The sequence below is a fragment of the Archocentrus centrarchus genome, chromosome 6, assembly GCF_007364275.1.
Source record: "Archocentrus centrarchus isolate MPI-CPG fArcCen1 chromosome 6, fArcCen1, whole genome shotgun sequence".
In the NCBI taxonomy this organism is placed as follows: domain Eukaryota; kingdom Metazoa; phylum Chordata; class Actinopteri; order Cichliformes; family Cichlidae; genus Archocentrus; species Archocentrus centrarchus.
Window position 1 is genome coordinate 22,107,302 of NC_044351.1, and position 23,841 is coordinate 22,131,142.

The 23,841-nt window shown below is 40.8% G+C and overlaps 1 protein-coding gene across 1 annotated transcript in view; it reads right to left on the bottom strand.

The window, feature by feature from the left end:
- Positions 1-1,116: 1,116 nt before the first annotated feature.
- The window catches only part of grm3 (glutamate receptor, metabotropic 3), a 44,190-nt gene continuing 21,465 nt past the window's right edge, over positions 1,117-23,841 (bottom strand). The window contains exons 5-14 of the mRNA XM_030731322.1: positions 23,479-23,622; positions 20,368-20,637; positions 19,271-19,877; positions 10,172-10,414; positions 9,878-10,067; positions 9,189-9,498; positions 8,886-9,079; positions 8,571-8,703; positions 6,518-6,695; positions 1,117-4,622 (exon numbers count right to left, since the gene is read on the bottom strand). Coding sequence (XP_030587182.1) covers positions 4,546-4,622; positions 6,518-6,695; positions 8,571-8,703; positions 8,886-9,079; positions 9,189-9,498; positions 9,878-10,067; positions 10,172-10,414; positions 19,271-19,877; positions 20,368-20,637; positions 23,479-23,622 — 2,346 coding nt within the window. The 3' untranslated portion in view covers positions 1,117-4,545. The remainder of the gene's footprint in view (positions 4,623-6,517; positions 6,696-8,570; positions 8,704-8,885; positions 9,080-9,188; positions 9,499-9,877; positions 10,068-10,171; positions 10,415-19,270; positions 19,878-20,367; positions 20,638-23,478; positions 23,623-23,841) is intronic.

The following is a 23,841-nucleotide window of genomic DNA, read 5'->3' on the forward strand; positions in this document are numbered from 1 at the left end:
ATTTTCCATTTTTGTCTTAACACTTTTTTATTGCACATTAGGGCCAAATCTTTGCAGTACTCTTTCCAAGTAAAGTTTTAATACAAGTTAAAAAAAAAAAAAAATTGGCGTCCAAGTCTTAAAACAGAGGTGAAAGGTTATTTATTGATCACAGAGGCAAAGTGATTGACTGACTGTATGTTTTGACATATATGAAAGAGGTTTTGATTGTTTTTGTGTCTTTTGCACAGGTGAGTCTGTGTTATGAAAAATGCCTTAACTATTTTGAGAACTGCATTAAGAGTGGTGAGAACTGCACCAAAGCCATTGAGAAAAACTGCAAGACTATGTGGCTCTAAGACCTCACATTGCTACAGTGGCATTCACTATATCGTCCTGCAGAGGTCAGTCAAACATTAAGATTTTAAAAGGCAAACGCTCAGTGTTTAATTGAATGTCCCCTTTGATTCTTGCCTGGGTTCTCGCTTTTTTACAAGCATAAATTTTAGGTACAGGTTTCTGAAAAGTTACCAGCCACTAGTCTGTAAAACTGTGGTGGGTCATAGCGTTTATTGAGATTGGAAACGCGTTGTAAACCACAGCACTGGGGTATAAAGGTTATTAGTGTAATCACTGAAGCTAACCACCGGAGGGCGATCCCCGCTAGTATACAAGAGAGTCCAAGAGCCCAAATTGTTCTCTACAGAAACCATTTAAATAAATTAAACACATGATAAGATTTTCAGCAACACTCTGACATGTGGCTAACTTTTCTAAAAGAAAAGCAAAATTAAAATACTTTCTTTAACACACATTGTGTCGAACTATGTTACTGACTGCAGTGAAAGATAGAAAATTACCAAAAGACTGCCCGTTTATCTTTTTGGGGTATTTTTATAAACACAATCTTACTTTAAGTGACTGAACCTTCACACTACATTTTCCAAAAGCGTGGGACTCTCTGGTAGATGGTTTAACTGGAGTGCCATCACTTGGGGAACAGATGAGGCAGAGTTTTAGAACCAACTTTCAACATTTTCCAAAACACACATTGAATAGAGCCCATGTGGGTTGTTAATGTTGCTGGAGAGACAAATGTATCTACACTTCAGCATGGATTTTGTCTGCATTTATTGATATATTTTGAGAACAGACAGAAGGATGTGCAGTCAAAACCAGCTTTTTGCTCATTTATTATTATGATGTCATCACAGCCTCATTATTGCACATACCATAAACACGGAACTATTGCTTTTGTGGTTGACCAGTTCCAGAGTTCATTAAACCTCATCTTCATTTTGCCTGCAGAGATCTTGCCTTGGCTCAAAGAGGCCAAGGACACATTCTGTTATATAGCAGGGGCTATAGCACAGAGATCTTTGCAGAGCGCACAGCAGTTGGCAGAGGCTGAATAGAGGAACAATGTTCATAATGGATGGCTGCTTGTAAAGGATATTCATGAGGAAAGCCAATTAAAGAAGCTTCCAGAGAGAGTTACTTGGTCCATGACATGATAAACTCAGATAGGTGATGTATTTCAAAGTAAAGCATTTTCTTTACTTCTGAATTCCAACAGATTTTCCCATAAACTCTCCAAATCTTTTGTCTAACATCCGTTAAACCCTTTTCAAACCTCCTTATGCCTCGATAGCATGTGCTGCTGTGGGCTCCCAGATCTAAGTGCTTCAGTTCAAGTATGGCCTACCAGTCTGTTGGTCTTGCTTAGGTGGTCTTGGCTGAGACCAACTGTGTGGCAAGTTTCACACATCGAGTGGAGATGAGGTGGACAAATGTGGCGAGGGAAAGGTTGAAGGGGTCAGGCAGAATGTGAGAGATGAGGTTAAAAGAAGAGTGTGAGACTGTTGTCAGAGACTGGTCCCTGGACTAAATGAGTGGAGAACAGGGTTAAGTACTCTATTTGTGCAACTATTAAAAGCTGGGAGTAGGGTACAAGGACTTGCTGAGCCAAATCTCATCAGTCACTGCCAATTTGAATCACAACCAGCAACTCGTTTTCCCTCTTTCTTTTCCTCTTTTTTCGGCAACTCCTCACCCCTCCTCTCGCCCTCCTCTTCATGCGGACAAACAGACATTCCAGCAGCGGATGTGTTGGTGGTTGTCCATAGCAACGTGCCATGCTGGGTGTATCTTGTGGGAGCAGGACCACTGAGTGAATGGCTAAGCCTTCTTCTAACAAAGACTGCGAATCTCTGAGATGCTTTGAGCTTCCATAGAAGCACTGTGACTTCTGGGCTGTGGGAGTGCTTTACATAATCCAGCAGCAGCTTCCCTCTGCTCTGCCACAGCGCTCTCTCCTGCTGCTCTCTGCACCTAACACACACGAACCAATGTAGGTCGGCTCATCTTGGCGCATCCTCTGAAATTCTTTCAATCTATCATTCAGTGTGAGAATCACAGGGTGCTCTTGGAGACAGGCTGCGCAAAGGTGTAGACCAGTCATGAGATGAATGTTCAACAGTTCTACCCATATCTGCTGTATGAAATTTGAACAGTTTTAAAATTCTCGACTGGGGAAGAAAATAATTGATTCCGATCACATATTTTGCTGAAAACATCAAATATAACAGTCACACTTTATTCTAGACAGCATATCATATGTAAACATTTAAGATCAATTTATTAATAATTTACTACCACCTTAAATGCAATAAATTATTGCATGAGTCCCTTGTATAAAAGGAAATATGCTAAATTAGTCTGCTAATATTTAAATTCTCTCGCAACAATCATTTATTCCACCACCTCAGAACTGTCATCCAGCAGCGAGTCTGCCACATTTCCAGCCTGAAACAGACAGTTTGATGTGTGTGGATGTTTTGATAAATTTTATGTACTTTATGGATATGAGTTCTTCTCTAACATCCTTTTGTTAGCTGGGATCAGCCAGCAGCTGACATTGTGTGCCGTGCTTCCTTTCGTGAGCCTCTCTGGGACTGCCAAAGCCAGCTGCTCCTCTGTGCCTCTCAACATCAACACATTTAACACAGATATGTAAACCGCACACTTCGATAACTCAATGAGTCAAAGACTCGATCTTAATGGTATACGAGCTTCTCTTCCCCTCCCTCGTTTTACTGGAGATGCTAAGCTGTAAAAATATATGGGTATATATCAGAAATACCCTGTTCATTTTTTAAATAACAGACTGGGAAAGATATGGGTAGTAGAGACAGTCACTTTCACCCAGGGATTCCTCAGAGTCGCCGTTTCAGTAATTCAGGTAAACAATCAATGGCAGAAGGCTTGTTAGGGAATAAAACTAACTGCATGTTCTCTATAGTGAGACCACTTTTCCATTCACCAAACAGGGCTTTGCAGCTGGTAATGTAAAATCGATCTTTTACAACTTCTACCTGGAGCATTATCAAACAATACATTAAGGCACATAGCCATATTCAAAACATCACCACATACTGTATCTATGGGGCACAGAAATATAAGCTACCATTCCCCTCCAGCTGGAGAAATTCAGCATGTATTCATGAAAGCAGACCATTTTCCTCCATTAGCGTTTGAGTCATTTGAGTACATAAAGTTCATAATTACAGGGTAAGACACCAGTTTGCTTTTGTCGAAACAACTATTGCTGCACTGTCTGTGTTGACAGTTTTGAGGCAGAAAAAAGTGTTTGTTGTACTGTATCTTTTCAGCCCTGCTATTAGTTATTATTAGCAATCCATTACAGAAATCCTCCATAGAAACAGCAGTTTAAGAGTGGGAGTAAAATACTGTTGCTTTGGTGAACACATGTCTGGAACTATGGCCATTAAGATAAAGGGATCCCATGATTAGAAATAGAAAAAAATGAACATTTGTATCAAAAGCAAAACATACTTTCCTGCAAAAACAGCCACATTAAGTTCTTAAATAGATCTAGGATGCAAAGCGCATCTGTCAAGATGTCAGCAGATGAATTCTCAAACTGAAAGTTAATGAATTTGAGGGATTTTTGTACACGTCCATTCCAGCTGTTCTAACCAGTCCAGTTTATGCTTCAGTCCACATTCACTCTAGGGTTGTAAGACCATCAACATTGTGCTGTTTGAACCATCAGTAGCATAATATACAAATGTACAGATACACAATAGAAATACATACATCATTTGTTATTACAATGAGACCTACAAAAAAAGCATGAGAATAAAAAGTCTGTGGGATATTGCAGGTGAGGCAAGCAGAGCCACAAATGTGCATCCAGACTGAGGGACACAGCCCCTCCTACCATGAGTAAGCGCATGTCTATTTACACTGCATCATAACAAAGCTATCAAAAACAAAGGCTCCAAAAATTCCTCCTAAAAACTTTTTTTGTTCTTTTGTTTCTCTACATACAACAATTTTGATTCCATGTATATACATCCCTAGAAAATAATTTCCATATAGTTACACACTTTCTACATATGTGAAACGATACAGTTCTAGTCCACGAGGAAGATGTCTGTTTGTGCGTGTATGTGTACATATGTATGTGTGTGGGGAAAGAAGAGGATCATGTTCATCAACTGGCTAACAGTCGCAGGGGCAGATTTAGCAGAGTGGATGTGGTCACAGAGAGGAAGTAGTGGAGTCTACAATTTCTCTCCCGTTGCACACAGTAGGAACGTAGTGGGCGCTGACAGAAGCTAGAAAAAGAAATGGAAGATGGGGGTTACAATAATTACTCAGACAGAAACTAAATACAAGAGACCCATTGGCCTATAGAGAGCAGCTGTCAAATGTTTTACTTGTACAATATGTGATATATTCAGATGGAAACTAATTTGGCTGTAGGTTAACATCACTGAGCTGATACTTTCTCATGCTTTACAAATTTGAAAATTTTTAAAAAAATAAAAAAGTAAAAAAAATTAAAAATCTGTCTGCAAAATTCTGTAGATCTTTGCCAAATGAAGTTTCAGAAGAATTTGCCAATAAATAACAAAGGAGTAGCAATTGACGTTAAACATCAATGTGTAATAGTTCTTAAAAATTTAGAAAATTTGTGAAAAATCACAAATCTGTCTGCAATATTTTGTTGATCACTGCCCAATAAATACTCATGACAAGTTTCAGAAAAATAAGAAAGTAAATAAGGAAAGAGTAGCAACTGAAGTTAAACATCAATGTCCAGTATTTCTTGAAAATTTGTAAAAAAAAAAAATGTTTTTTCTAGTTTTATGAAAAAGTTTAGGTTTACAGTTTTCAGTAAGCACCCTAGGGTCATGCTTTAGTAAGGTTATGTTCTGTTTTAGACTTCTGTGTTCGATCCTTGATTCCCTGCCTTCAGTCTAATAAAAGACTCATTTTCTGTTTGACCATCTGCCTCCACGCATCCTGCATTTGGGCCCTGTTCATAATTAATGGCCTGCTTATCCTGCAGATCATGACACATACAGTATTTCTCGAAAATTTGGAGAAAAAAACCCCCAAAAAATCAAAATTTAAAAAAATTCTCTCCCGTATTTTGTAGAACCTTACCCAAAGAATATTTGTGTCAAGTTTCAGAAGATTTCAAATATAAATGATTGAGAAGTAGCGAATTTACCAAAAAGCTGAATGATGCCGGACGGACGGACGCCGGGCTGCTCTGTATCGGATCAGCTCTGCTGACTGTTGTCTTTGACAACAGGGGATATAAACATAGTTAAATATTTGATTTTTTTCGGTGATAAAGTAATAAAAAAATTTTTCTTAAAAAGAACAAAAAGAAAAAAAAAATCTTTATCACACAGAATTGCAAAATACACACATATATATAGAAGTAAAATTGAGCCTGCAGCAATAAAAAAAACAAACAATTTTTTACTAAATCTTAAATTGCTCACTGGGACTTGTACTGATATTAGGAGTTGTCAGGTGATAACAATCCACAGTTGAAAAAAACTGTGAAATCACACACCAATTGGGCTGCTTTAAGCAAATGAACGATCTAAAAATAAAATAATTGGTTAGCTTATTTGCAATGCAAGACACTAAATATATCCTAAGTTCTTTTGGTTTGCAATTTCCACTGTCCAAAAAGTCATTAAGCAACGGGAGTTTAGAGAAACTGTGGAAATCAAGACAACATCTGAGAGAAAACGTTAAGATAAAACTGCAGGTCTGCTGGGCAGGAAATCAAATCAAAACCAACCACTGCAAAAACAGTTGCTGGAAGCTTTAGCTAAAATAGGCGTGGTGGTGCACTGTTCCACTGTGCAGCACTAATGCACAAACTAGGTCTACATCAAAGAGTCATCAGGAATAAAACATTATCTGCGACCTCATCACTAAAGTCAGTGTCTGATGTATGCACAGCAACATCTGGATAGGTCAGAGATAAAATTAAAATTGAGCTCTTTGGCCACAATCACAGGGGAATTTTGTGGAAAACAGAAGCACTATTTCATGAAAACATGCCAATGGTTGCCAACTGTTAAAGTGTGGAGAGTGGGAATATTAATAATAATATACAGGAAAATACAGCACTATTTGTTGTGCTGAATCCAAAATGTTGCACACACACATTGACAGAGGAATAGAAATTAAAAAAACTTACCATGAGATGCATATGAAGTGGCAGCCCCACTGACACTGAAGCGATTAAGGTTAAGCCTGTGGCTGGTTACATTCTTTTGGGGCTGAAACATGATGATATGGACCTTGGGGGCAAACATACAACCCAGGACAACAAAGCCACTCAAGCTGACTGAGATACACATGGTAGTAGTCTGGACCTGCAGAGGAAAAACAAGACAGTAATTATTACCCAGGTTGGCACAAGTTGCCCGCCCACCCATCCATCCATCCATCTATCCATCCATCCATCCATCCATCCATCCATCCGTCTGTCCATCCATCCGTCTGTCCATCCATCCATCCGTCAATCCAAGCTGTCACAGGGTCAGTCTGTCACTGACAAATGGAGGCAAACAACCATTCATGCACACATTTATATCTATGGCTAGTTTAGAATCACCAGTTAACTCAATATGCATACCTTTGCACTGTTTCAGTTGCTATTACAAGCTAATGATAATAATCTATAATAATGAACATTTTTAAAACCACAGCTGAATGCTTTAAATAAAATTAGAAATTAGAGCCAATTCACTTTAAATGCAAAACATAAACATTAGTAAAGACATTAAAGGAATGGAGCTCTATGTCTGCACATATTGTAGCTAATGATGCATGTAAAGTGAGTGCACAACTCTTTGTTAGCATACTTGCTTAGCTTGTAACAGTGTAGAGGGTAACAATTACAGAATCTATCAATAAAAGACTTTTAATCAACAGAGACCACAGTAGCCAAGCTTAAGTCTCTCACTGGAGAGAAGCTTTAATTTCATTCTCTGAAATCAATGCCAAGTAAATACAATCTTACTCTCTCTCGATTCCCGATCTCCAGTGTGTGCTATATGTTGCTGTATACTGCCATAATCATTATCATAAGTGTTATAGATGGTTGAATAACAGCATTTCCCATTGAAGGCAAAGTACATTTGAACACATTAGCAATCAACCCTTCAACATCTCCTCTGACTATATATGATGTTTTCCCATACCTTTCTAATTTTACAGTAACATTACAAAGTCAAAAAAAAAAGCAAGGCTGAAGAGGAGAGAGAGAAAGTAAGAGAAAGTGGATCATTTATTTGATATTTTATGGGGATCAAATAAGCAGCCCTTGCATCAGCACTCGATCAGCACTCCTCTCTTGCGCCCTTTGATACAACGTGTGCATTTGTGGATTGTGTGTTTAAGGTGTGTGTGTGTGTGTATGCCTAAGATTTGTATGGCTCAGGTGAACATTCACTCCCCTTTGCTGTTAAATCTGGACCTGTGTCAGCAGTTTGACAGAGCCTGTCTGTGTGTCACTCCCAGTTCTGCACAGCTGGGACATTTGCCAACAGGATTAGGAATTGTTTAAGTTGTGACTACACCTATGTGGTCCCTGCTTTGTCAGCTATGCATCTTTTTAAAATCACATTGAGGAGACAAATCTGCTCACATACTTACATTGCATACCTAAAAGTGCATCAATCTCCACAGACTTCTTTGGTAAAATGCTCAACTTTACTGCAGAAATAAAAATTTACAGTTGGGAACATAGTTTGGTGTCTATAGCTAATTTCCCCCTTCATCACAACTACATTATGTTTATGTAACTCGTCCACAGAATTTTTTTTCGGACTCTTAAGCAGTAGGTGATGTCAGGTTTTCTCCATCCAACTTTTCTTTGTGGTCTATGAGACAATGAAACTAAATATGATTAATTCAGTACAAACAGCCCAATGTATTTAACTCTGGAAATTTGTCTTTTGTACACATTAGTTTTAGTATTGATTAAACAAAATCCAGTGAATTTTTGAGGGAGCAGGGTAAAAAATTTTTCCTTATCTCTAGACTTCGTGCTAGGATACATTACCTGACTTTAGAATGTAGCTTTGTATTTAGCATGCCATCATGAGTGCAATATCAGTTGTGCTGATGCTAGATATTATTTAAGGTTAGGATTGTTTGATCTTGTTGGGGTAGAGTCAGATGAGTGTCCTCCTTAATTACAGTAACAAATACTTGTGCATGCATCTGTATGTTCAGTACCATACCCTGTAGTCACTAGATGTAACATAGAAGATGGGAAGAAAGGCCAGCCAAATTATACAGGTGGTGTACATGGTGAATCCAATAAATTTGGCCTCATTGAAGTTCTCAGGGCACTTCCTGGTCTTGAAGGCATACCTAGTGAAAGAGAACCACATTTTTGATTTGATAAAATATTTATTCTGCTGAAAACTGAATTTCCATCTAAGAACTCAGTGCAGCTGTTGTTGATTTAATTTGCCCAGGCTGCAGAACACAAACTACTTTCTATAGTACCTTTTATATACTCATCAGTGCCAGTTTAGCTGTGACAAACTTACACAGTACACAAGATGACCAGGAGCACATCATATCCCAGTGACAGCAGCATGCTGGAATCACGTACGTTACACTTCAGGATGACAGTCTGTCGTCGCTCTGGCAATGTAAAGCGACGTGTGCCAGGGACTTCCAGCAGCAGCCATACTGACACCATTACTAACTGGACAGAGATTAGACTCAGACAGATGAACACCTGAAAAAAAGGAAAGAGAGGAAGTAAGGTTATCAAGATCCACTGTTTATCTGTCCATCCATCCATCTGGCTGATGCAGATGGATAGACACGATGCTGCAATCACTCACCTGAGAGGATGGGCTAATGAAGCGTGGCCTCACTGCTCCCGCTCCGTCTTTCACACCATTGAAAATCCTGGCGATTCTGTTGGTTTTGGTGAGGAGGGCAGAGTAGCAGACAGCAAATGATGTACCCAGGCCAAGGCGGCGCAGGGCACAGATGGCCGGAGAAGGTTTGGCCAAAAAGAGGAAAGTCATGGCGTAGGACATGAAGACTCCTAAGAGGAGGATATAACACAGTTCTCTACCTGATGCTTTCACCAGTGGTGTGTTGTTGTGTCTGATGAACACCCAAATCACCAGGCCGGTGCACATGAACCTGGGGACAGGGACGAAGTTGCAGCCAGACAGACAATCAATGTCATAAAGTTGCTGCTTATATTCTGTTACACAACTACAGTATGGCTGTAAGTAACAAAATGTATCAAAACAATCAAGAAAATCTTCTGATATCAGTACAGGCCCATGTGTATAGCTATGGAAAATCTCTATATCTGTGTAATATTGAGCCTCAGCTGACAATATATACACGTTCTTTCCCACCTACTAATGTTATGAGCTACTGTACTGAGCTACTGTCCAACTTTCCATGTTTGCCTAACACACATGCAGCCTATCAGTAGCAAATTTACCACTCATATTTCTAAGCATATTTTATAACAGTAATTTGTATATTTTCAAAATCCTCTGTCACTTACCCTACACAGGCAATGGTAATTGGGCCAATGGCCCAGGCATCTTCCCACATTATATAGTCCTCTGGAAGGTCATAACAGGACGTCAGGTCATCAGTGGGCCACTGGCCAGGAGCGCAAGGCGAGCAGGTAAACTCATCCGCCAGGTATTCGTGAGGCTCACAGGCTGTACAGATCCAACAGCAGTACTCACCTGGGAAACAGGAATACGAACAGATTGTTGCAAATTTTCCAAAGGTGCTGCTGCCTTGAATGTCACTATGACAAAGAGGAAGTTGATGGAATTCACTTTCCTACCTGCCTGCATTTTCTTCATCTCATTGCGCTCGCAGGGGTCGCTGCACTGCGAGGTGGGCACTACTTCTCTTGGCCAGTGAATTAAATCACTGCTCAGACTTAGACTCTCTGCCCATTCACCTACTGGCACGTAACCATAACGATCGCCAGAGTGCTGATAACTGAAGATGTTGTATCGGCCCATGCCATCCCCCTGGGGATCAAACTTCACTACTGTCTCACTGCCTGAAGGAGAAAATGGGGCTGGAGAGGGTGTAAAGAGACAAAGAGTGGAAAAAAAGGTGATAAACCCAGTGGGAAAGGAGATCAAAGCTTAACAATCACAAACAATCACCTTATTGAGGTCTCATTGATGCCTTTTAAAAGCAGCACTGAAGAGAGGGACAATAAGCAATGGTCAGCTAAGCCTTAGGAGTCCAAAACAGACAGTGAAAGGCACTACAAAAGTGTTTTCATTACTGAAGACCAGCCAGTCACAAAAGTGTTTTCTAAGAGGCTATAAATGCCCAGTGTGCTTGGTGATGTGTGTGTCACTGGCCTCCCACCTGTCCATAAGGTCACCTAGGGACAAAATTGCTGATCTAAAATCAGATCTGATAAAGTTTATTACCAGATGCATCATTAACAAGCTGCCCATAAAGCCATATAGGCATGAAAGCAGAGAATTGAATCTCTGGGTAATGCTATAGCTACCCACACACTGATAGATTTAGCCTCTGGGTCTCTTCTGTAAGTGAGGTACACTGCTGAAACTGCCAAATTGGTTTGTATACATGTTGTTATGAAAGGATTACCATCTACCCTGAGGATGTGGGAACAGAAGAGATTGTAAAATTGGCAGGATGTGCGGTCACCATTAAAACAAAAACAAATGAAAAGGGCTATAGACTGGGAAAACAGTAAGTTCTTGATGCTTTGCAGGCACCGCTGGACCTGACAGTGCTGAAACTTGGTTGTTTTGACACAGACAAAGTGTATGTCACTCCTGTGGTGCCACTTCTGTCCTTTACCGCAGAGCAGTCAGCTCTGTATTGCTGACACATAGGCCTGTGTGTTATACGGTGCCGGCTTGTCAAAAGATGATGTGACTAGAGAAATCACAGTGTATACTGGGTTTATAAAGCACTGTTCTTCAATTTATAACAAGGTTCTCAGTCCTCACAGCAGCTTTGATGATACTATGCTGCCTTCCTCGTATCGCTTTGTCTTTGTGTAACTGAATAAATCGTGGGCCAAATTCATTCTCCATACATACAGCCTGGGATCAGTAGAGTGAATCAGGATACAGATTGCAAATAAGCTGTTGGGCTGGAAAGTTTGCATGTGTGCGGGTAAGGATGTGCACACAAGATTGAAGCTCGATTAGGTTTTACTTTACAGTTTGATGGCTAAGGTATTGCTCTGAGCTCTGTGGGAGGCAGTGCTGACAGAACCAAAGCTCTGACCCTGCTGTTAGTTGCGGGTGTGTGCGAATGTGGACGTATGTGCACGCAGCACTGACAGGGGCTAAAGCTGTGCTATTGTTGTGATAGTTCAGTGTGTTCAGAAAAGAATGGCGTGTCAGATGGCAGCAGAGGGGGTTAGGGTTTATGAAATCCATAAATCACAGAGACAGCACAACCCTCTATCTTTCTCCTCTCTCATCTCCCTCTGTCACAGGAAATTCTAACTGTCAAGTCTTTTTTGGATTTTGCGGCTAAATGTTTAGGTGACAGCTAAATGAAAATGATTTCAATAAGAAGGTGCTGATAATATCTTGAGATAAAGGAGATATATGAATCCGTTATGCTGCACGTTGCCAGATAATAAAGTCTGCTAATGACACCAAGCAATAAGGCAAGCTGAGCCCTCCTCATTTTAAACACCCATACATACTGGAAGAATATGTTGCCAGTGGCTAATTATCATAGCTGCACCTTATTAGGACCTTAGATATGTGCTGAGGCCTAATTAGCTGCATGCGATAATTACATGTAATACAGACAAAAGAGATAACAGTATTGGCCTACAGACCAATTTGAATGCATTGTTTTGTCCTTGACATCCCTCTAACAGATCACATTCAGGCAGCAATAGACTCTAAGGATTGGTGATTCCTCTTTAATTCCAACATCAGTGACCTCGCTGACATGACAGAATGGCTTATCAAGAAAGTGGATGAGGGTGCAAGTTAGAGCTAGTGAAGGCCACCAAGATGCAACTGACTGCAGAGAGTGGAGACATGCAGCACAGGTTCTTGACTGATGGACAAAATTCTCTCTCTCTCTCTCCATCACTATCGTAGACTAAACTTAAAAAAAAACAAGGATTTTTTTGTTTTGATAGGACTAAGTGTCTATAGCCATGCTAGTGGATTCGTATGGAAGCTTGTTTCTGCCACATGGTGGGGGGAATAAAAAAATTGCCAGGCAGAGCTAAGTTAAAATTTTCAGTTTCAACTTATTGACATAAACATTTAACTTGAACTTTTGAGATAATAACCAGAATTTTTAAAAAATAAATACTATGCTAACATACTCATGCATAGCAGATATACAGTATTAGCAGATTTAGCTTTGCTAGTTTGTTAGCATTCTATGATAATTATCACAAAAATGGGCAACCTGTGTAGATAGAAAGTCTATTGCTACAGATTACTGGAAAAATTAGTCAGGTGAACTGTCCCTTTAAATAGCCCAGAGGGAAAGTATATTTGATTTCCCTTCTGTGAATTATAAAAACCTAGAGCACAATATTACCTTAAATGATTCATAAATATTTATCAGCCTAAATTTGCAGCCTGTTTGCCAAATTATGCGTTGCCAAAAGTATTCAGTCACCTGTCCATATCATTGAATTCAAGTGTTCCAATCACTTCCATGGCCACAGGTGTATAAAATCAAGCACCTAGGCATGCAGACTGCTTCTACAAACATCTGTGAAAGAATGGGTCGCTCTCAGGAGCTCAGTGAATTCCAGCATGGTACTGTGATAGCATGCCACCTGTTCAACAAGTCCAGTAGTGAAATTTCCTCGTTTCTAAATATTCCACAGTCAACTGTTATAACTATGTGGAAGCAATTAGGAACTTTTTGCGGAGTCAATTGCTACAGACCTCCAAACTTCGTGTGACCCTCAGATGAGCTCAAGAACAAGTGCATAGAGAGCTTCACGGAAGGGGTTTCCATGGCCGAGAAGCTGCATCCAAGCCTTACATCACCAAGCACAATGCAAAGCATCTGATGCATTGTTATAATACCACTAACAGTTGACTGTGGAATATTTTGTAGTGAGGAAATTTCACAACTGGACTTGCTGCACAGGTGGCATCCTATCACAGTACACGCTGGAATTCACTGAGCTCCTGAGAGTGGCTCATTCGTTCACAAATGTTTGTAGAAGCAGTCTGCATATACCTATTTGCTTGGTTTGATACACCTGTGGCCATGGAAGTGATTGGAACACTTGAATTCAATGATTTGGATGGCTGAGTGAATACTTTTGGCTATATCAGTGTATCAATGACTACTTGTCAACGGTTTCTAGAACTGTCTCCATGCATGTCTGCAGGCATGTTCCTTCCTGGTCTTAGAGGCTGATCAAAGCTATTTTGTGTTGGAAAGTTACTGTAATTGTATGCAACTCTAGCTTCAGAGATGCTCATAGCTATCCTTTAGGTTATCTTATGAAGATGCAGGTATTAAATACAGATGCACTGATCAACTGGCCAGGGAGTAGAGTCAGACAATTTCCAGAGTTCTCTGCCCAGAGTAGTGACTGGCCATATGTCCGATTACAAGCTGTTCTCTTTTGTGCATGTGCAGCATACACACAGTGGCGCACACTCATAGCCACATGCTAACTTATCATTAGCGTGGAAGCTCTTCATTGTTCTCTCACTCTTCAAAGTTCGCCAAAGTATAGTGTGGGGGGACCAGTGTGATAATGTTCGTAAAAACACACCTAATCACATGGCCCTAATGGACATTTTAAAGATGCTAACAAAGGCAAAGAGGATAAAGCTAAAGCTATCTAGAGCTCAGAACCAGCCACAAGCCAGCAGTATAGGCACGAGCCTCAGTATGAGCAAAGGATCAAAGCATTTAAGAGGAAAATTATGGACACAAGTGAAGAAGAGAAAAAAGTGAAGTTGCAAACATACTGGAAAATGATGTAAGTACTTGAAATTTACTTTGTTACATTAATCTGCTGCCTCTGCTTTTGTTTGATAGGGGAAAATATGTCAGATGAAGGTGGGTGTAGAGCAATTCATTTTTAGTTAATTATTTGTACCTCTTTCCAGTAGCAGAGCACTTAATTTTCAGCTGTTTTATTCAGACAAGAACCTATACCTTACTACCATTTGGAGGAAACTGTAAAGTTTAATTTTATAATTTCTTTATCATTTATTTTACTAGGAAAATCAGTACTGGCAGGGCACACTTTAAAAAAAATTGGAAATCCAAACTGGCCAAGAAAATTGCAATTGGTGCATCTCTAGTATGTAAAGTTCTATTCATCTCAACAGCTGAAACAACAAACAGAACTTCAGCCTCATTTTAGCAAAGCAAAAGCACTCTGACAGGTCTGTGTCTGCAACTCTGGCATTGTATACACACAATTTGTGAGATGTCCCAACCCTGAAGTGTAACACACTAAGTTATTGTGATTCATCTTTGGGACAGTATGCATGTCTCTTTGAAATGTCATTCTAATAGTTGTTGAGATATTTGGACCAAATTGTGCACTAACAGACAGGCTGACAGACTGACACTGCCATTTGCTAGTGTCGCTGAAAACACATAAGTGAGCAGAGTGGCTAAAAGGAACTTGATCTGTCAGCTACTTTTCTACAAGATGTTTCTGTATCATGTTACTCTGATGAACAATAAACTGAAGGAATGACTGCAGAGATGCTTCCTAACAGCAGCTTTTAGGTTTTCATGTGGTGTCTTAACACATCTTGTAATGCATGCAACCTAAAGAAGTATTATAAGCCATTCTGTGTCGCCTCATCCACGCAATACTTCCCACTGGCCCAGGCCAGTCCAGCTGAGACCCACAGCAGGCATAGCTCTCAGCACTACTGCTTCGAGTGACTTTTCATGCCTGTGAAGTGTCATCAGCGTCCAAAGGACCAAGCCTCACTGACATTGAGCAATGTTGTCAGCCAACCCATTTTCCACGTTGAAGTACACTAGGAACAGTGTCTCACAGGTTGGGCAAAATAAAGTCCTGCTTTGTCCCAACCAAGTGCAAATATACAGCTGTTTTACTTAGAGGAATTACTGCATTGTCAACCAAACTCTGTCCTTCATTTTTGCAAGTGCAGTTGATTAAACAGCTGGGAGCACTGGATATTAAACAAACAAAAATTCAAAAAAGAAAAAGGGGGGGGGCAAATTAAGTTAAGCAAGACAAACTGTAGTTATAAGGCAGCCTAACCAGAACCTTAATTTTTGCGAAACACTTTAACATTCCCACTAACTTGAGAAACACCTTATTATTCTAGCTTAATTAGAAGCATGGTGAAAACAGGCTTTTCATTCAGAAGCTGAGAAATTAATTATGTTCTCGGCCATGTCGGGCTAAAGCAAAGCCCAAGGGAGACTGTGGGTATTAAAGGCGGATGGGTGAGGGCGGGGGAGGAGGGGGAGGCAAAAGGGGCTTGGGATGAATAAGTAGGAATAAGCCATCTAAAAGCAGTGAAAGTGAAGTATACAGATTCATGTGGAGAGGTTGAATCTTTCCTTTGTGCGTGACTTCACACACACACACACACACACACACACACACACACACACACACACACACACACACACACACACACACACACACACACACACACACACACGCACTCATATCCCTTTAGTATATACAGATATATGCAGGTATTCACTCATATGTCACAAATTCACACACAGAGACATCACATTAGTTATATTTGTTCTCCCTGCAGATTTGGTCCTAGGGGATGGAGACACTGCCTGGGTCACAGAACAACAGGCCACAGGGGAACAGAGGACAGATAGGGTAGAGAAAAGGAAGTCTAGAATACGGGAGGGAAATGTATAGGAGGTAAGATGCAGCAGGAGAGAGCTGAGGCTTGACTGAAAGAAAGGTGGTGAGATAGAGGAGACAAAAGAAAGAAATGGCAAGAGAAAAACAGAAGGTGCTGGGATGGTGGATGAGCCGAGAGACAAGATAAGGGCAAAGAAAGGAGGGAAGTGACAAGCGAGTAGAGGGAGAAGAATACAAGAGAAAGAGAAAGGAGATAGCAAAAGTGAAAAGCAAGAAACTGATGTCATGGTAGCTGAGATATAGGTGGATGGAGGAAAGCCTTTAGAGGGAGGAATCAACAGAGAATAGGTGAAGGCTGGATGGACAGATGAGCAAAGTGAGGGAGAGGAGTGGCGAAGCAGACTGGCGCAGAGAGGCAGTGGAGGCAGGAGAGCAACCTTGTGAAGTCTGAGTGGGATGTGCTGTTTTTGAATGTAGAAGAGAGTAGGACACTTTCCGGGTGAGAAAAAGAAAGGGGACAAAGATATAGAAAAGACAGCGTGATGAAGGGTGAGAGAAAGAGTGACAGAAAGACACACGGAGACAAAGACAGAGAGACAGAGGAAAAGAGACTGAAGGAAAAAAAAACGACTGAGCGAAAATGAGTGAAGGTTGTTCACCAGCATCTAAATGTTGCAGCAAGCTCAATATGGCCCTGAAGGCACACCGCCTCTGCTAACACAGACATATCTCACACACACACACACACACACACACACACACACACACACACACACACACACACACACACACACACACACACACACACACACACACACACACAAGCACAGAGAAGGGGGAATATCACATCTATCACCACTATTTGAACAGAAGACTGCATGCATGTGTGTATATACTGATCTGTTTGCTGCAGATCGGGGAGGTGGGTGGGTGGGAGTTGAATGATGGCTTTGAGAAGTGTGTGGGTTGGGGGTGTCTGCAATTTCATGCTGGTAGAAAAACAAGCATTTCAAGCCGCCTCATTGTAAAAAAGACTGTTATGAAGGTGTTTATGTGTCTCTTGTGTGTACGTATGTCTATGTTTTGTGTATGAACCATGTAGCAAGGCCTCATAAACATGCATAAATATGCCTCTGTGTCTGTTACTAGTTAGGAAGGAGCAGTTCCCATGATCTACCGGATCACTTCAACAATTGGCAATAGTGTCGGCTTCATTACCATAGCAACTAGCAAGACGAGATTAGATGAAGAGAGCTGCCTATGAAAACACTGCTTTTAACACAGCATAGTGCATTAGGGCACCAGATACAATGTCAGTAAAACCCAACAAAAAAAAAGAACAGCCTTATTACAGTCAAGGACACAGTCATTGGGGACAATATGAAGATATAAGGAAGGTCCGAGTTCGATGTAATGCAAAGACTTTCCAATAAACCTGCATGTGTGCATAAGAGAAGGCAATAGGAGAGAGACAGAGAGCACTGAAGAGTGTTGGTTATCCGTCTGCTACAGTTCAGACTGAGAGCACTGCGGATGGTGATGCTGCAGTATTTATACCCCACATTCAACCTTAACTCACCTCAGCTTCTTCCTTATATACTGTAGTTGGAAAGATGTATATGTACAGCAGAGAGCGAGAGTGAGTCATTCTGGGCGAACTGATACCTCAAAACAAACACTGCCGCAACTTCCCAGTTTAACTGTACCGTCTTCCACAGTTTTAGCTCTTATCAGCACAGCTTCACTGAATGCATTTTTACCAATACAACGGCTTGTCATTCTGTCACCACTGTCATTGTAAAGAACTCAAGATGTTTGTATTTGCTGTTGTTCCTTACAATTGCAAAATAAAGACGTGTGCCTCATAGACACATATCAGTATTAAAAAAGAAGGCAGGAACAGTGTTAGAGCGAGTGTATTATCAGACAGAGATGTAGGGAAGTCACAGAGGGATTCACACCTTCTCTCCTCTGCTGTCCTCTGCATTTCCCTGCTTTTCTCTCCCCTAGCCCAAAACTTACTCCAGAGCATTTTTAAACTTTCTGTGTGTGTGAATCTGCATATCTTTACCATCTCTCACTGTATGTATTCCATAATAGAGTGGGATCATCTGTGCCAAGTGGAAGATGCAACTGCAATTGCTTTGACTATTTCTTCACTCTTATACTTGCTCTTCCTCTCAGACAGAAATGCTCCACTTTGATTTGTAGCAGAAATGAAGATGGGGAATTTCAAAGAGAATTCTCTTCTTCTGCTGACGCATGCTGTCCCACTCCGGAATTGCCTCGTTGCTCACTTGTTCTCTCCCTCCTTCTTTCCCTATCTCTTTTTCTGTCTTACTCCCTCTTACCTTACCCCAAACTCTCTTTTCTCATTTTAGTCTGCCTGTCACTCTTATCTGTAAGCTTCCTCCCCCCTCCCTTCATAGGTGATGCCATTTTCTTGTCCTCTATCCATCCGTGCTGCTCTCTCTCCCCAGCGTCCCATGGCAAATCTGCCGTGTTAGTGTTGTTTGTCTGGCTGTTTTGATGTCTGCTCCTGGTCACGGTTGGTGGAGGAATAAGCACCTCTAAACCTGTGTCAGTCCCTGAGACACAGCAGTTTATTTATAACGCTTCCTTTGTACGCCATCTGTCAGTCAAGCCAATCCTCTGTCTCTTCACTCTCAACTCTACAGAGACTGACAGACAGACAGGCAGCCTGCTATAGGAGCTATTATAACACACACAATCTCATTAGTGCAAGAGAGAAGAATATGGCTGACGGATTAACTGAAGCTCTCATTCCTCAAAGCAACTTTCAAGTGTCGTATCAATTACGCATGGGTAATAGGTGTCAATGGCAAGCTGGCTCTGACAATACATAGCAATTAACTGGATTTGTTTCAGTACTTTTTATGTTCTTGGATGCTTTGGCTGAGGAGAAGGATAACATCCCTGTGTTGTTCAACAGAGGACTATTAACTAGGCCCTGGAAAATCCCATCTATTTCTTGCTATCTTTCTACCAGTGTCCTCTCCAACATTTACTTCTTATTCTTCATAAAACTTCAGCACCTTATTGCTCTTCATTCTGTGTGCCATGCTATAGCTTTCTTACCTGCAAAGCTGACATTAAGGATGTAATCCCTGTAGAGTCTGCGCCCATCCAAGGCCTTCATGCTGTCACACAGCTTGGTGGTGTTGAAGCATAAACTACGTTGCATGTTATGGAGGGCGTAAGCCATGGCATACACTGCATTCACCACAAACATGATCTTGGACTCTGGTTCAAAGTTATTCTTGTCCATTAACAAGTCCTTATCACATGGTGGGGGAGGTGTCTCTCCCAATCCCACACCTCCCCCTCCTGCTCCCAGAGAGCACTGGAACCGCTGCTCCCAGAATTCCTTGAACCAGGGATTACGATGGTTTTTGACAGGGTTCAGACTGAGGAAGTAGCGGTTGAATTCTGGTATGGGATTGGCTGCTAATTCAAGCGTGATGGCTCCTTCAGCAGTGACCTCATTTCCCTTGACAATGCTTTCCTGCGCACCCCAGCCATCGCTGGCCACCCATATGAAGGAGGTGTTGAGCCTGGCAGCAGCTGCCAGCAGCTCTCTGGCATCGTCACTACGCAGGAAAAGAACAGCCACACGGGCATTTGGCTTCTGAAGGAGCTGACGGATCACAGCTTCATAGGACTTCTTGGCGTTAGACCGTCCCACCTGGACAAATAGGAGACATACTGTAATGTAATAAGAGATATACTGTATGCTCCTCCTGCTTTTAAATAAGTTTATGGTCTCTTTGTAATTATTTATCACCATAAATCATAAGAGGAACTGTGCAAAAAGATGTCTCACAGTCTCATACCAATATGCGTCTCTGTAGCAAATTAGATGAAAAATGTGACTGTGAGAGCACCCAGAATGAGTTCTTGGAGATAAGCTTTCATTTTCTGGTTCACGACTGATAACACCAGTGTAATATTAAACCCCATTTGGTGTAGGACAAGATAAGACATAAAGACAAACTTTTATAAGCTCACAAATTTAGCACCTTGTTCATTGTTACTAGTGCAGCCGTAGGCCATACATCATACATACATCCACATTAAAGTTTTGGCTTTTTTGGTTTTTCCTTTCTGTTCGCTCCTCATATTCATGCAGATTGGACAACAGACATGTACTTATGCAAATTAATTCTACATCCTACCTTCTCTGAAGTGGCAATACAGATGTTCCTCATGCGTGCCTCTTGTTCAAATGCCTCAATTCCAGTTTCCCCATAATCTCCCTCCGATGCGACAGTGGACACATATGTCCAGTTGAAGAACCGCAGGATTTCAGCCATGGCTTTGGCCTGGTAGAAATCAGGGGGCACGGTGCGGGCAAAGTAATCGTACCGCGTCTTATCGCTGAGTTTGGCACTCGTTGAAGCATAGCTTATCTGAGGGATCTGGAAGAGCCTGAGAAGATTGGCAACCTAAGGGAAGACATAAATCAGGTGGAATAATTCCAAGCCTACTCTTGTAAAATTAAACTATCACAACTGTTTTAAAATTAGAATTTTGACATTGATTGATTGATATTTTTTTTGCCTGGATTCTCATAGCGCTTGCTGGTATGACATGATAAAGTATATTTTAATATTATAACTTTAATATTTTGCTGCAGATAACACTGTAAAATTATGGAGAAGAATCAGGAATAAATGAGTAAACTGAGAACTGCCATATTTCTTTTTTAAAATATACTTTTAATGTTATGTATCCTGAGTTGAATTAGAATAGACTGCTTAAAAGTCCATCCATTGTCTTCTGCTTATCCTTTTCAGGGCCGCGGAGGCAGCGTACACCCTGTACAGGTCGCCAGCCTGTCGCAGGGCTAACACAGAGAGACAGACAACCATTCACACTCATGTTCACACCTATGGGCAATTTAGAATCACCAATTAACCTAACTCCACTAACTGCATGTCTTTGGACTGTGTGAGGAAACCGGAGTACCCGGAGAAAACCCATGCAGACACGGGGAGAACATGCAGTATGTTAGAATTGTTATTGCAAGCATGTTGCATGCCAGTGTTAGCATAATATTTATTAGAATGTTTTTGGTTACTGTCGATTAATCAAGTGTATTTGATTGGCAGCACTAGGCTGCTACTTCTGCTTTCAATTCCTATGGAAGCAGTAAGGGTGTACTTCGTTTTTCACAAGACAACCAGGGAATAAAATGAAGGTGTGGTAGAAGATAAATAATAGTGAAGTCCAAAAATAAAAAGATGGAGCTGAAAATGAGCATAATAGGTCAGTGTTGGCTAAGAATCAGCATAAGCAATTTTCACAGGTATTTAAATATATAAAAAAAACAAAAGCATCAGATTAAAATGCTAAAGCTGCTTGCTTTGTTTGTCTGTTGGAAGGGATCTCTACCTTTTGATTGCATGGCATATTGACAAATATTTTTAATAAAAGCTGAAAAAAATAACAAATTGTCTTTCATTTTTTTAACCAAAAGAAAAAATGGCAACATATATTGAAGGTCTCTGCTGACAGAAGTTGTTTCTTGCATAAGGTGAGGATAAAAGACAACGCAGCGAGTATGTATGGACATGGTGAATCATTCATTAGTGATGGTTGTCTGGGTTCTAGTAGAGTCTATATCATAGTCTCTTTTACTATTGATTGGGATTTGGTCATGTTCTCTTCATTGCAGCTTCAGTCACAGGTGTCACACAAACAGTAGAGATATAATTGGAAGACATTCTCATGCTCACAAAGACTCGTAAACATACACAATCAAACATGCACACGCAGCCACAAATAAACACAAACTACACAGCCATTCTGTTCTCGCCTCAGTTTAATCCTTTTAGAGCGCATCAGTCTGTGCTTTTCTATATTTCATTCATAGCTCAGCTGATGAGCTGTTTTGACAACATGTCAGAATCTCATTAGACTAATAATGTAGAAGATTAGAAAACACACTCACATACATACACTGATGTGCACGGGAACAGGTCGACACATACACAGACACCTGCACTGACATACACTAGCACGTGCGTGCATTGATGGCTGCTTATAGTTCTTCAGGCAGGTTTTATGGGTTTAAGATGGCACTTGACTTAAATGTCACGGAAGGTCACGCTGCAAAATGTAACCGCATTGCTCCATTACCTGCCACTGAACAATGACCAGCTACCTAAGAGGGCTGTGTGTAGGGACATGGAGAGTTTACTCTGTTAGTGAAAGCTGCTCCCTTCCTGTGAGAGAGAGGGAAGGGAGAAATGCATAGGAACGGGCTGAATATGAGCAATGGATATGGAAAGAAATCAAAGTGAAGGAAGGAAAAATGGTGCAGAGGAGGGGTTCTATGTGTTTTCTGCTTGGAATGCAAGTCACACATGTGCACGCACAGACACACGCACAGAGACATATACACACACATGAATGAATGGAGGGGAGGAATGATGCTTGCTAAGTAAATGCCTTCAAGGCATTGGAGTTTAGTTGTGCATGGTTAAACATAAAATAATTCCCTATTACTTCATTGGAAGCAACAGACTGGCCGAGTAGAGAGGCATGAAGGAGTAGCTGGATTAGCTTCACTGGCATGAGATCACAAAGAAGAACACAGTTCAGGTCTTGTAAACACTGTTGCTGTTTAAGTTATATAAAAAAAGAAAGAAACAGCAACAAAGGCCAACAAAAATGAGCTGCAAGAAAACAAAGGATAATTATTTCTGATGAAGGACAAGAGGCAGTGCAGATGTGTTAACAATGGCTGCCCCAGGAAGGAGGGGGAGGAAGAGAAGAAGGGGGCTGAGGTCAGCATACACAGAGATCTCCCCAAATAGCCAGGAGGGATGCCTCAGAATGCATATAAATATGAAGAAAAAAAAAACAGAAGGAGGAAGTTTTGAGAAGTAAGAGAGCAAAGATTTAGAGAAGGGTAAAAAGCAATATATAAAATGGAAGAAGGAGAAAAAGACAGGGCAGGGTGAGAAAGAGAAGACAGAGAGACAGTTGCAGAGATTAGGGATTTAAGGACTGATAGGAGGAGGCTTTTGTGCAGTCACAGAGGAGTAAGGGAGAAGGAGGTTTTATGCTAAACTATGCAAATTACATAGTTCTATGACAAGAGCTACAAGGGCTGGGGAAACACACGAGAGCACAACCATGGAGCTTGATTCTAAGAAACACACACACACACACACACAAGTACAAAAACAGTGAAAATGGAGTATGTCATTTTAACCCTTGGTCATGGGAGATGATCACAGTGAATGTTCTTTGCATAACTACTTCTGTATTTTTGTTACCTGTATAGAGACACTACTAAAGGATCCTCCTATGACTCCTGCGATAGCAAGCGGGCTGTCATCCTGCAAAGCATATGATCCATCTGGACAGATGAACTCTGTGTCATCCACCTTGGTGAGTGAGGCTCTTACGAACTCCAGAGCCTGGGCAACATAGGAGCATAGGTATTTTATAACAAGTGCAGTGCATCATATTGGGTATGATATGGTCTATATAATCTATTAATGCTTAGTTAGCCTTTGAATTATTTTCTCTGTAATAAATGTGCTACATGAATAAAGGCTGAATACTTTAAGATTTTTTTAATGCAAAGTTTCTATCTTTTTGAAGGGACTATAAAAGTCTATTAAAAAAAAGTCTTG